The sequence below is a fragment of the Semicossyphus pulcher genome, unplaced genomic scaffold (assembly GCF_022749685.1).
Source record: "Semicossyphus pulcher isolate SPU_LCO1_2020_fin unplaced genomic scaffold, fSemPul1.0.p SCAF_3, whole genome shotgun sequence".
In the NCBI taxonomy this organism is placed as follows: domain Eukaryota; kingdom Metazoa; phylum Chordata; class Actinopteri; order Labriformes; family Labridae; genus Semicossyphus; species Semicossyphus pulcher.
The window spans coordinates 8,437,505-8,452,321 of NW_027211704.1; the positions used below are offsets into that span (position 1 = coordinate 8,437,505).

Genomic DNA, 14,817 nt, shown 5'->3' on the forward strand with positions numbered 1-14,817 from the left:
CCAAAAGGCGACTGGACTTGGTTAAAGTTCTTGGAGACGTTTCTCACCTGAAAAGCTTTAATTCTAAACTGACTGGTGGATAGAGCTTCAAATGTCTGACCTACACAGGCTTGTATTTCAAGTCCAGTTGCCTTTTGGAGTCACGGAAAAAATGTTTGGTCATGAAGCGCCGTAAATTCTGTGATTATGTCATGAATTGCTTTTGCCTTTGGGTCGTCTCTGGGAAACTTTCTGCGGTCTTCAAATTCCTGTTGAAGCACTGCTCGCCTCGTCTCTGGTGCTAATGCTAGCTGCGGCTGCTGCTGCTTTATATTCCTTCAATACAGCTTCATTGCGATGCCGACTTTTTAGATGGCTCGCAAGATTCATTGGGTTAAAAAGTGCAGACTTTTCCCCTCTTTTTTGAATCCTTGCAGGACATGTTGTGCAAATTGCGATCGTGTTATCCTCCTCTGGAACGGGGAGAAACACCCACACTGGTGATGCAACGTTGACTCTGTTGTCAGCTTTCTGCGGCTGCGCTTGTTGTTTTTCTTCTTCTCTGTGTTTAATAGGGGTGGGAATTGCAGGATAACTCATGATACGACACGCGATACATGGCCCACGATACGATAATATCACGATACAGCAATTCTGCGATAACTGATATAAGACAATTATAATGATACATAATGATATCTGATTAACTTTTTCTTCGGCCATTTAATTTCACGTCAGCCTCATTCATGTCGTAAGCACCACCGCGAGCAGTCATTAATTTTAAGCAAATCTGCAGATAAAACTTGCCCCAGCCTCCACATTGGGGTCATTTGCAGCTTTGTAAAAATGTTGTTTGTTTGAATTTAAGTTCTGCAGTTGATTTGTATCCATCTTAAAAGATATGTTAGAAGAAGTTGCATTGAATAGGTGAAATTCACGGGCAGGATTTGTGTCTCAGTGGTTTAAAACCTTAACGTTGAAATGAGCTCAAAGGAAAAGCTGAAGCGTACGATGAAGAATGGATCGCAGCTGCGTGACAGCGGTGTCAGTTTGCTTGTGTTTTGCTTCCTTCTGTTTGTTTCTACATGTTAGCAGTCGGTCTGCGAGCTCCAGCATCTGTCCTCATGTGAAACCCAGAGAAGCCAAAAATAACAGCAGTCAGTCAGCTGCTGGCTGGTTTCTCACCGACGGAGCGGCTGTTGTTGTTCAGAGGAACTATAATCATGCTGAACTGATTTCTCAGCACAACCGGGATTAACATCGCTCATTAAACATGTCGGACTCCTGTGTTTTAGTCTCATTAACATGCCTCTTCTGTTTGTTTTTCTTTGAATTCTACCTTTCTCTTTCCTTTTTGCATACTTCCTACTTCCTTCCTCTCCTGTGTCGTTATCACTTCCTGCTCTTTTCTATGGTCTTATTCATTAAACACCCGCATATATCCACGCATGAAATGGTAGATTTTTATTGTGTATGGGTTCAAAGATGCTTCCTCTGTTGGTAATTAGAATAAGTTAAGTTTCTCTGTTGGTTCGGTTGAGTAACACTGTATCTAAATATTCCCACGCTGTGCAGAGAAACACCTGACAGCTTTAATACTAATACTCCAGTAATAGCTCTGCTCCCTCATTATGGTCATAAGCTCTTTAGGATTATTGGCACGCGATGCGTTTTGTTTAAGTGTGGGGTTTAACGTCTCAGTGAAACTTAAAGAAACTTGTTTTTGAATTTTGTGATGCTGTTGGAGGTTTAACGTCTTTGTTGTTCTGTGTTTTCTGCAGGCCAGTTATCCTACATGGGAGGACTTTGTGAGCAAAGGCGCCAAGCTACAATCACAGCTCAGGTAAAACACACCAAACACTTCGTCCGTTTTCACCTATAGAGCAGCCGCTCCAAGAATAAACTCCTACACTAACCTACATGTTATATGACTCATATTAAAGTGGCTTTGCTCACCATCAGTGAGATGAAAACGTTAGATATGCAGTTAAAGAAAAACAGCATTTTTAATAGTTAAATAAACACACTGTGCAGCAGCTCAAACAAGCAACAAGCAGTTCACTTCTGACCACATTGCAAGCTGTAAAGTACACCAAAACAACTCATTTATTTTGTCAGCTGTTTTATTTACTCTACAGCCGCTTTCCCACTGGTCAAAAAACCCACCAACACCCGCTAACACCCGGCTTTTTCGCTTAATGGGAAAGGTTACAATCGGCATTCAGACCTGGGTCAAATGTCTCTGCAGTAGACCCGGATAATTATCACCTCGGCTCCGATCGGCATTGATGGGAACACAAATCCTGTGTCGACACGCTAATCTCCGCCTCCTTGTCCGGTGCGATGCTATGCTCCGTCTGTAACCTCTGCGACTTCTTGTCATCTCGGCTACACATTCCGTCTGTCTCCGTCTGAGCAGCGCTCGAACATCGTTCTAAAGTTGTCGGCACCAAGTTTGATAAACAGACTGAATGAGTAATAGATACGATAAAGACCTAACCACCGTAACATCTTCACTGTTTAGTAACTCTCCTGCACGTTTGTGAAGTCAGACGGTGACGCAGCAGAAAAGAGACCGACAGGAGTATACTTCACTGGCAGTGGGAACAGAGACAATCAGCATCTATAAGCAGGTCTTCCCGGGTCTGAAAAACACGTGCTAACTTTGGTCAATCACAGATGGTCACACCTAAAGTATACTCTCCTTTATCATCTATATTACTTCAAATGAGGTCATGATTTACTAAATGAACATCATGCTGTATTGAAGAAGCTGGAGACTGAGACCATAAACTCATTAGGAAAATACTTCTATAAAATCAGACCCCTTTTTGCAACCAATGGAAGATAAATGTTTTAGCTCTTTATGTTGACATTACACAACAGTGATGCAGGGAAATGTGTCTTTGGTACCAAACCTCTGATGTTATCTGGCTCTCAGGATGCGCTCCCTCGTGGCTTTTAATTTGAAAAACCCAGCAGAACCATGCAAATTGTCTGTGCTAAACATCTAATGCCTACTTTACATGAATGCAGCCTGTGGTCTGCCCCTTCCTCCCTCTGACACACACACAGTGACCCAGTGGCTGGCTCTGTGTAATAACAGTATAATGGCTTGGTATCCCAGTAGACCAGTTTACTTTGATAAGCATCACTCTGCCTGCTGCAGCCAGTCACAGCCCATTAGCCCTGCCAGTCAGACAGCAACACACACACACAGGCACACGTGGGACATCCAGGCTTTTTAATTCTACTCAAACCGAGTAAATCGACCTGCTGCGGGTAATTAGCACACATAAATGTTTAATACAGCCTTCTAACTCGACAGTTGTGCCCCTCCAATTGTCACATTTAGTTTTTGAAGGGATTTATTAATTTATTCTGATTCACCTGCAGGCACATCTAAAGGCTTCAGACGATCACATCTCATGCTGTAGTTGTGGTTAAAATGACACAACTGTGGCTTAGAGGACGTTATGGAGTCTTTGCAGGAGCTACTGTGTTATTTGGATCCTGCAGGACACAATACAAATGTTGTGGGAGAGATCTTAATCATCACTATTGGATGACAATCAAATGTACTGTGTACTGTGAGTGTACTTGAGTGTTCAAGTATCCATGTTAATGCATTTCCATCCAGTAAACACCAACCCAAGTAAAGTTCCAGCTGCAGCGAAGCTAAAATTAAACTTACATTAATAAATGATGAGCCACTTTTAAACGATCCATAGCTCGGGGTCTAAAGTGCACGCTGAGGCAGGAGGTAGATGAAATCTTCTTTTTGTTTTAAAGGACAGACCGAGACCTTCGATTAAAATGCACCAGAGAGAGGACATTTTTAAATGTTAAATGGTTAAAGTGGAATAAAAATGTACTTCAAGTAATAATCTTGAAGATTTTCATGTAAATGAATGTCTGTTAAATCTCTATCTATCGCCGAATGAGGTAACACAATGGTGATTGAGCCTATGACCCACTGATGAAAGCCTTTGCATTTGCAGTATATAGTATTATTACAGACTGGTTGTCTGCGGTGAGGGTAGGCGGAGCTAAGCGGCTGCTTTTCTGGTCTCTGCAAGTGTTGCGATTAAACAGTAATCTACTATGGCTGAACAAACAAAGAAAAGATCGATGACTACAGATACAACTTCAAACATAAGTGAAAATACAAAGAAAAAGAAACAAACTCGACGCTCAGATGAAGGCAAACAGTGAAGAGGAGCAGGACAATATAACATGTCCTATCATGAGCTTTAAACGTGTCACATTATTCCATCTTTTTAAACACTTTGGTCTCCATAGTTGCGAGGTTGGATAGATGCATTTTGAACATTAAAATGGACGTGGAATCGTCATCAGTATGTGAAATATTATCAACAAAAATAGTAAGACACAGTCACATTCCCCCTTACAGCTTCAAGCTAGAAAGGTAGCTGTTTTTTAAATGGTATACTTTATTAATCACCGAGGAGTGAGAGTGAGGGGCTGGACATGGGCGTGCACCCCGAGCAGTGAGGGATTCAGGATTTTGAAAAGAGCCCCACTCTGAGCAGCAGCTCAGCACCAGAAGTTTAGAGCAGTGTTTCCCAGCTGAACAGAGACGAAGCAGAGCTTCAGTCCGACTCCTCTGGGGTTTAAAGTGTCTCATTAAGGAATGTGGCTCTGTGAGGGTCCAGGCAGCCTGGATCAGCCGGGGTCTCTGCAGCCATGAAGCTACAGCAGGGGGCATTGATTTAATATTTCTGGTACCAGGAGTTTGTGTTGTTTTTACCAGAGATATCTGTGTGTGTGTGACTGTGTGTGTGTCTGTGTATGTGTGCGTCTGACCTCAGTGGAAATTCTCTTTCATATTGACACACAAACTATTGACAGCAGTGTCATCTGATAGTATTCAGGGTAATGAGTGTGTATATGTGTGTTTCTCTGTGTGTGTAGCTATAGAAACATAAACCAGACTGATAATAGGACACACACACACATCCATGCACACACAGACAAAAGGTCCATTGATGTTGATGATGTGCGTGTCAGAAGGTCTCCAGTTGCACTCCTCACACTGGCCTTTCAGGGCGACTGGCCTCTCTTGTGGCTCCACTGATTTCAAAATAAAAGCCCTTTATTTTTCCTTTAAAAAAAAAAACCAAGCAGAGGTTTGTTTATGATGTGTCTCCTGCAGCGGGAAGTAATCCGCCTGCTGGTGTGTTTCTTTGATCTGAACCAGAGAAGAATTTAGTTGAGTGTTTTGTTTGTTTTGTTTGTTTTGACTCACACAGACCAAGCAAAAGTCACATGACTCACATGGTAACCGTCCTGCAGGAGGGGAGTCATATTCAGTGAATTTTATTGGTTGTTCTTAACTGATGTGGCTGTTTTCTTATTCTCTTGCGTTTGAACCAGTTAAGAACAGTGTCGGGAATAATTACTCTAAAACTTCTAATTTAGAGAAGTAATCACAAATTTGTTACCAGTTTGCTCAGGGTAAAAAAAACCTGCATCTCGTAATGCAGAGCAAAGCAAAACACATTTAGTCTTGTTGTGCACAGGCGGCTCTGATAATGAGCATAAGTGTCTATGGTGTTACAGCAGGTCACTAAGTTTATTTACTTGATGTAGGCAATCAATCAGAGATGCAAGCAGAGTAGCTCAGGACATAAAATAAGCACAGCAGAAACGTCACATAAATAATAAGTTAATTGATTTGTTCAAAGTGTTTTCTCCATAAGACTGAATGCTTATGTTTTCCACTTGTCAATGTGAAAGTGACTGTTGTTGCCAGGGCTACGTAACTGAGATTTGGTCTTTTAGATACTCTTTAGGTCTTTGTGGCAGCTCATCTGAATTGGAAATGGGGAAATTATGCATGAATCAATTTCCCCAAATCAATTCATGGTGAAAGGCACTTCCCCTCTTTAAATCCTTCCCTGACTTCCAACCAGTGAGCACTCTCCGTCTTGTTTGTGTGAAAGCATGAGCATCCTGAAGGTCCAGAGGTTTGATTTGAAATTGGTTTAAAGAAGGTAAAGTGTTGCTTCTACCCCAGGTTTTTCAGACCCGGAAAGACCCGCTTATAGATGCCGATTGTCTCTTTTCCCATTGCCAGTGGAGTATACGTCTGTCGGCCTCTTTTCTGCTGCGTCACTGTCTGACGTCACAAACGTGCCCGAAACAGGGTTAGCGCTGCTTGGACAGAGACAGGGGGAATTTGTAGCAGAGATGACAAGGAGTCGCGGAAGTTACCGATGGAGCATAGCATAGCTTATCACCGACGTGCTCCCGTGATCAACAAGATCCGCTTTGCAAATCATGCAGGCGGTCCTTTTCTCTGCAGCGTTGAGGGTGAAAAGGTCCCAGACTTTACTAGTTTTAGGACGCGATGGTGTTGCGTCAGCTGCCAACATGTTGCTATGTTTTGTTTACCTGTCGCCTCCTGGTCACTGTTTCACATGAGCAGCTGTCAGCAGAGTAAGGATGTGAGATGGCTCACCCCTCAGCAACTCGGCTCTGTAAAACGATGTTATGTCCGCGCACAGCATGAAAAACGTGTGATGACGTAACCAACTAACAATTAAATTTGTTGCCGGCGAATCATTGGACGCCTCATGTCTGCTGTATGTCTCTGCTTCACCCAAAATAGAACAGGGCTGCAAGCATCGTCCGCATCAGAACCAGGGATTTACAATCCACTTCAGCAGCAGCAACCTTTGCATATTGACAATGTGCTTTCCGAGTGGCTGTTGGACGGTCTAGATTACACATTCTTACAGGCAGCTTGACTCCTTGATCGAATAAAACATGAATTAAATGAATATATATGTGTTGTTTGTCTTCGATTCAGGACGACCATCATGGTGACCGGAGCCTTCCTGGATGCTTTTCAGAAGGTGGCAGACATGGCGACCGGGACCAGAGGTAAACAAGCACGCAAACACAGACACACAGAGGTAGACGCAGTGCGATCCGGCAAACACAGCCGGATCGTGTTCTCTGCTGTCGGCCCGAGACTCAAAGAGGAGAATTATTCTTAGATTTTTGTGTGTGTGTACGTCAGCGTGTGTTTCTGTCATGTAAGAGAGCCGAGGGAAGTGTTCTCCCCGTTGATCAGCCTGTTCCTTCCTTCCCTCTTACAGTCTGATCTTTCACTGTGTCTCTTTTTTATATAAATAGTGAGATCATGAGGGAGCTAATTATCTCCATTAACTCTCTGAGGACGAGGCTGTGTGTGTTTTAGTGTGTGTGTAATGCTGTATAATGTAGAAACCATTAAGAATTGTGCTACCGGAGGATGAAGCAGGGCCAGGAAAATTACACGGCCAATTTTCACTTCATCTCTCTTTTCTTTCCTCGTCTGTTTTTCGAGCTTTCAAGATACTGGGTCTGTTTTTGGGTCACTTTTTTTTAACATGTTTTTCTCTCTCTTTTGGTCTTCCTTTCTCCCCCCCCCCTCTCTGTCTCTCTCTCTCTCTCTGAAGTGACACAGTGAGACCTCATGTGCAGCTGTCTTGTTTTACCCTGGATAGAGTTTCTCACATTCACACATACACACTTAGTGCAGGAAGGGGGAGGGAGTCTTTGAATGCTGAAGGATTATTCAAACATTGTGGGAAGAAGTCCTGTTTGCTTTTGTTCAGACATGAACATATTTCCCTGTAACTGTTATAATTGGAGAGGTAAATGCCTTAGCAGTGACAAACACACGCCTGTATGTGTAACCCGTTGACTATCGTCGTCAGATCGTTGCCGTGTGGGAGTCACGGCGAACTTTTCGTGGCTTCTGGTGTAGCCAGCGTTTAGCGCTAAAAGACTTCCAGCCAAGACTTCCTTCTACGTACGCTGCTTTGTTTACAGTCCAGCGACCGTGTGTTCAGATCAAAGTGAAGTGAAATTCTCCCCTGCAGATATGTGTTCAAAATAAAAGCTGTCACCTCTTGGTTCCTTCCATCCCCCGGAAGAGCGCCCGTTCATCTGTCTGTGCTGAGTCTCAGTTTCACTGTAAATAGTAAGTTACACAGAGGCTGCACTCTGACTTACTTCAGCGGTATGAACCGAAAAACAAACAGATTTTCTTGTGATTGAGTGAATTAACAACATCATGATGCAGATTAGTAACAAGTCAAAGTGAAGCTTTGTCAGGTCTGTCCTCAAGAGGAGAAGAAAACTACTTTAACATGAGAAGTTAGTTGAACAGAGGTCGGATCCATCATTTCTGATGCATTCAAGGAAGTCAGGAAATCTAAATGCTGAACGGCTTTTGTGACACGGCATCAAGCAGATTTGTTGCTCAAGTTTAATTTTTAGATCTAGAGCAGATTATTAGCTAAACTCGCTGCAGACGTCTGTTTATAGAAATTAATAAGAAGCTAACTTGACGTCAGATGATGCTGACGGGAGCCAGGTTGTCATTACGCTCCACCTGCTTTTGCTCTCACAGACAGTTTTTCCTGCATACAACAGTTCTTGGACTACAAACGTACTACAAATGGAAACCAGAACACTTCCTGAACTAAAATCCAGTCCTGCTCTGGTCCCAGTCCTGTAAATAGAGATTCGGACTCTGGTAATAAAAATAAGAGAATGTTTGGGGCAACATGATGCTTAAATGTTGCTGCATGAAGCCCATGCAGACTTCTGATCATCTATGTATCACTCTGGAGCAACCATTAAAGAAAGAATAAGCCACACCTTGCATGTCTAACCATGTTGCATTGGCTGGTAGTGAAAAACATTGTAATCAGTAGGGTCCTCCTGTTGTGCTAAAGCCTCCTCCACCCCTCTAGGAACCCTTCCTGCAAGATTTGCAACCCAGCTGCAGAGATTTGCTCCCATTTAGCCACAATAGCCTAAAAGAAGTCCAGCACAGATGGTTGGCATAAAGGTCTTTCAAATTTTCTTAAAAGTTGTTGGTTGAGGTCAGGACTCTGTGCCAGCTGGTCCAGTCCTCCCCCTCCGAACTGGCTATATTTAGTCTTTCATGCAGGCTCACTTCAAACACTAGCAGAACCTCTCCTCTCTCCTGTGCGCACAGAATCAGTATGGAGCCCTTCTGATTCTGACCACAGAGCCTATAAATACGTGCAGGATGTGGACTGGGACTACCAGTGCATTCAGAGCTGCAGTGTCCGTGTGTTCGATCTTTGTTAAGCCAGTCAGCTGCTGCTATGATTATGTAACGCAGAAGTCAGTTGGTATTTTGAGGAAATCCAGTAGCGTGTGTGCGTGTGTGTGTGTGTGTGTGTGTGTGTGTGTGTGTGTGTGTGTGTGTGTGTGTGTGTGTGTGTGTGTGTGTGTGTGTGTGTGTGTGTGTGTGTGTGTGTGTGTGTGTGTGTGTGTGTGTGTGTGTGTGTGTGTGTGTGTGTGTGTGTGTGGGAGATGAATCACGGCCGCTCCCTTCTGTGGAAGACCTGCTCTGTCACGTCTCAGTGTTCCTGTTTGTTTATCAGCAACACACGCAAAGAAATAAAACAGGACAGATTGAGCAGAGCCTCTGATAGCACGATAGCACACTGCAGATACACAACAGTACAGTCCTTTTAAATACACTGTTTTATGTGATATAAGCAGCTTCAGGCAGCACATGACATCACATGGTTATATTTTTGCCTCCGCAAACCATCATGTTATCTTACAGTATCATCTTGCACCTCACATGACAAGACATACAGTATAGGTCAACAACAGGAGAAGAAAGTTACAGCAATGTGCAGAGACACACGGAGCAGTCGGTACTGAAAGCATACATCTATCTCTGTGCACAGATGGCATCATACGCCAAGCACGGGCGACTCTACTGGTTGCAAAAAGAACTGAGCCTGCTGCTCTCTTGTTTTATCACAACCTTAATGAGTTCCGTCCATCCATTTTCCTCCACTACTCCGGGGTCTGCGTCGTGGTGGCAGCACGCTAAGCAAGTTAGCACAGACGTCCCTCTCCCTAGCCACGTTTCCCTCGCGCTCCTCCTGGGGGATCCTGAGGTGTTCCCAGGCCAGGTGGGATATATAATCCCTCCAGCGAGCTCTGGATCCACCCCGGGATCTCCTCCCAGTTGCACGTGCCTGGAAAACCTCCACAGGGAGGCGCCCAGGACAGGAGGCATCCTAATCAGATGCCCGAACCACCCCAACTGGCTCCTTTCAATGCGAAGGAGAAGCGGCTCTACTCCGAGCTCCCTCCAGATGTCTGAGCTCCTTACCCTGTCTCTCAGGCTGAGCCCAGACACCCTGCGGAGGTAACTCATTTCAGCCGCTTGTATCGGCGACCTCATTCTTTCGGTCACTACCCAAAGCTCATGACCACACATCCTAATGAGTTTATGGTCTTAAATGTGAGTTTCAAGTCTTCTTCAATACAGCATGAGGACCTTTCTGTAAATGATGGTTCCATGAGATTATAAGAAGACGTTAATCAGGGTGTGCTTTAGGCCATGTTTAAGCCCAGACTTAGTCAGTCTAAAACTAGCTGTTAGGCAAGGCCTTAAAAGTCCTTGTATTGTTGTCTTATCTGATCGTGTCATGCATCATTATCCATCCTCAAGTTGGTGCTCATAGTGCAAAAACAATGTGAAACAAACGCGAATAAAACAACTAGGCCCGATTATAAGAATCATAATGGCTGGACTGGAGGAAATTAACCCTACGTGCTCACAAGGCCGTAGGCAACAAACTGTTCTAACCTGACAGAAAACCCTTCCTGGATACATGTCACCCAGCTTGGCCCTTCAGCGCACACAGGACTGTTGCCATCTGTTAGCAGTTAGCTCAGAGAAAAGCTAATACGACCTTTACAGCCTGCATGTTGACCAGGCACATTCCTCTATTCTCTCTGTGTGTGTTGTGCATGTCGACAGCTGTCTCCTTCTTTACAGGTAGTTTAAAAAGGACACCAAAACATGTCTTGGTCTGCTGGTAAACATTTGAAAGCACACAGGATTTGTGCGAGCAAAATTAGATGTTCGCCTAACCTTGATCATGGGCACGCGTGTTTGTTGTCGAGTCCTTTCTGTCACTTTTTTCAAGGTGTTTCGGCAGCTTCTGAGCATGTGAGATCGTACGAGGTCATTTGCTTATCATCTTTGACTAGCAACAACCACATCTGGGCGTTGGGGCCATGTCTCTTTCAAAGTAAAAGTCTTCATTAGGAGAAGTAAGCTTTTGAACAAACTGGCCCTGGGGGAACATTTGATGTATTGTGTTCCTTTATGTCTTAGAGTTTTGCCTGAAAATTAGATAATTGTGAATTTTTGGATCTTCACTGTAGATTGAATTTCAGAAAAACTTTGGCACTCCAACTTATTCCTTTACCGTCGCCTAGTGTTAATAATATATGCTAATGTCCAGAATTAATTTAGTTTAGTCTCAGAATGTCTTTATCAGTTAATTAGTTATTATGTGATTTCAGTTGTTGAGGCCTAATGCTTTTTGATTTAAGTTAAAACAGACACAAAATACTGCTCCTTCTACTAAGTAAAATATTGCCCACCTATGTCCCAGCTTTTATTTTGAAAGTAGAAAAAAGGCTCTAACTTGGTGACCTTTCACTTCCATGGCAAATCGAACAGGTGTCACTGAGACCACTTAAAGTGAGCCGAGCAACTTTGATCATTACGACTGTGATGGTCCTTTCTGCTGGATTTAATGTCCTCGCTCATGTCCTCGAATTATCCGTTATGATTCTGTCCTTTCCCCGCCAAAATAAAATCAGTGCCTGTTCACTCCCCGAGGTCGACTTGCAGGCCGAAGAGCGAGAGAGTTTTTTTTTCTCTGTGCTCTCTTTATCCTTTTTTACGCCGACATCCTCCACACTCCTCCTCCAGCCTCTTGTTCTCAGATCCTTCAGCCTGTCAGCTGCTGAGTGTGTGAAAGACAGAGGACAAATGGAACAGCTGACTTTACACACACACACACACACATGCTGGGACTCTCACACACACACACACACACACACACACACACACTGCTACACTCTTTGCATTGACAAGTCTTGTCAACGTGTGTGTGTGTGGTGTGTGTGTGTGTGTGTGTGTGTGTCTCAGAACCGGTCTGGTGAGTTTGTGGCTGGTTGTCACAGTAATGCCCATGTTCTCATCTTTCTGTGATCTGGGTACAACAACACAACACTTTTTTTAAAGACTGTTTGTAAGGACAGAAACGCACCTCGGGACACAGGTGTCTCGCTTAAAGGCGTCTCAGTAGTACTACACACCTGGTGTAGACGTTACTCTTTGTAATATGATCTCATGATACCAGATATTTAAACTTCGATATGATACTACTAAAAAAAAATTTTCTTGTTGCCGTTCTGTGAATGAGAACAGCCCACTGTGTGTATCAGAGCTGCAGGTGTCATGGAGGGCGGAGCAGACAGACTCACAGTCGACTTCGGCCTTTAAAAACTAAACCCTGTACCTTTCTGCGAGGCTGTACCGAGTTAGTGTGTTGTTTAACCGCTGTGAAACAATCACAAAATAACATCTTATTTCTCTGTTTCACTGCTTTATTTACATTAACAGCGCTCGCTCTCTTCACTTCCTGCCTTTGTCGCTCGACCACAGCCCCTCGACTGTCTGAATTTTACTGCAAAAACAGGTGCAGACAACTGAATATCATTGCATCAAAAACACTTGTAACTTGGTGGACAAGACCCACATCTTCTGCAGACATTTGTCAAAAAATTGCTCCTTAAATTTTAGAAGAAGTAACACAAATGTATGAGGCTTTTTTTTTTTTTTGCAGCGTTATTGGCTAAGTTTGTAAGAAGCAACAAAATCAGGACTTAACTCCCTGCTTGGTTTGTACAATGTGCCAGTCTCAGTTACGTTATGTTAAAAGAATGTAAATGTAAAAGCTGAGGTTCTACATTTAAAGAAAGAAATAATCAAATAGGGCTGACTCGATCGGGACATAAAGCGTTTTACTACCTGACAATGTCGTCTGAGCAAAACTATAATGTGCTTTATTTATCGTATGATCTGTTTAACGCTGAAAGACACCTGTCGAGCCACTCAGGCATTGATCGCCCGACACAGATCGACAGGACGTCCTTAAATAGACAATCTGAAGCATCACTCTCTCTTTCTGCATTTACCAGCTGATGTTCTTTTTTATCTGATTGATTGTCTTTGGTTTCACCAGATTGAATTTAAATAAAATCAAATTAGATTTCATTTAATTCTATTATATTTCAGGAAAAAAAAGACGACGGCTCTGCACTGTCCGCTCTCTGCTTCTCTCATCCCCCCTCCTCTTCCTGTGCTGCACTTTTTAGGTTCTACTTTAAATCTTTTCCTCTTTTTATCCTTTTTTTTGACACAAATCAGATAAAAAATCTGAGAACTGTTTACATGTTTACCCTTCAGAGTAAAAGTGCAACTGTTAAGCATGCAACGATATAGATTTAAGTTGTTTTTGGCTTCTTGAGAACGTTTCAGACTCTCTCAAATCGATGACGAATGTCTGCAGACATCACTGATACTGTCGAGGAGTGACGATGAGATCAGTATCAACTTGTCATAAAACTTGTCACAATCAGCTGATTTTAAAAGCAGGTTCCTCTTGTCTCCTCTCTGGTGAAACCACATGACTGGTTTCCCTCGCAACCGAGGAACTGTTGACGTCTTTGGCATCATGGGGCTTTAGACGACATGCACACACAGATCACAAGACCACCCACCGAGTGCTGACGAGCTCTAACAGAGGTTTCCTGAGGTCAGCTCTGTGTGTGTGTTTTTGATTGCAGAGGCGACTGACTGACTGGTCAACCGGTCAGTTAATCAATAACTGGATCAATAAAGAGAGAAAGAGCAGGGGGCTGATTCTGCTGAAGACTGGAATTGTTGTTGTGGTGATCAGTGGGGGGTCAAAAATATCAATACAGTCTTTGAGTGGGCCTGCATGATACGAGAAAACTTATCACTGCGTGATTATGATACGGAGCGCGATAAAGAGTGCTTATATAGAGTTTCTACAGGTTTTACACAACACCTGTGTTTGCAACATGTCCCCCTGTTTTTTTCTCACCCCCAAGTGACACGTAGTAATGTGAGTGTGAGTGCATGCTGAGTGTGTGTGTGTGAGTGTATGCTGAGTGAGAAGGCATGGCTCGTTTACATGAAAAAAAATTTGTATTCATCGCGATAAATTCAGACTTTTGCGACTTGTTTTATTGCGACTGTTCATATTGCGATAACGCTGAAATTGCGATTTATCGTGCGGCCCTATTCATGAGTATTGTTTTGTCATTCTGTATTTATTTAATATGAATAGTTTACATGCAGAGATTTGTGGCAGAGGTTTATTTTGTGTTGTGTTAAACCCCAGGCAGGTGTTGTCAGGCATTTGGCATCCTTTGAAGGACGTATTTGAAGGCTTATTTGTCACAGCTGCGCGTCGAGGCTGTCCCTTTTCCAAGGCTCCTTCAGATGCGGCCGACAAATGCGTCCTCCCTTTCCCGGGCCACGAAGGATCAATCGGGTGCATCCTTTGCGGCCCAGTGTATCCCAAGATTCATTGCGCCCAATTCAAATGGGATGGCGGACTCTTAAGTGACCGAGGAATACACTTTAAATGTGAAAGTTTTTGGTTTCAACTCAATAAAGTGACGCAACGTTAGTTATGATAGCTAGGTAGTACAGTAGTTACCTGTTGCTAGGCAGAAGTAGTGGTGTGTGATGACGCAAGGGTAAGGGCAGGAACAGCTGGTGATGCTAAAAGGAACTCCTCCGTATACCAGACTGTCTCATTTCAGTTCGACCTTAGTGTCTACGAATGACGCATCCTTTGTAGGCCGCGTCCTTCGAAGGATGCAGCTCCTGAATTGGGACACAGCTATATTATGGAAGTTGACAGT

At 43.5% G+C, this 14,817-nt stretch overlaps 1 protein-coding gene across 3 annotated transcripts in view; it reads left to right on the forward strand.

The window, feature by feature from the left end:
- Positions 1–14,817, forward strand: part of mtss1 (MTSS I-BAR domain containing 1) — a 70,053-nt gene that overhangs the window by 21,743 nt on the left and 33,493 nt on the right. For all 3 annotated transcript variants that reach the window (XM_069677995.1, XM_069677994.1, XM_069677996.1), the window contains 2 exons: positions 1,761–1,822; positions 6,815–6,888. In XM_069677995.1, coding sequence (XP_069534096.1) covers positions 1,761–1,822; positions 6,815–6,888 — 136 coding nt within the window. The remainder of the gene's footprint in view (positions 1–1,760; positions 1,823–6,814; positions 6,889–14,817) is intronic.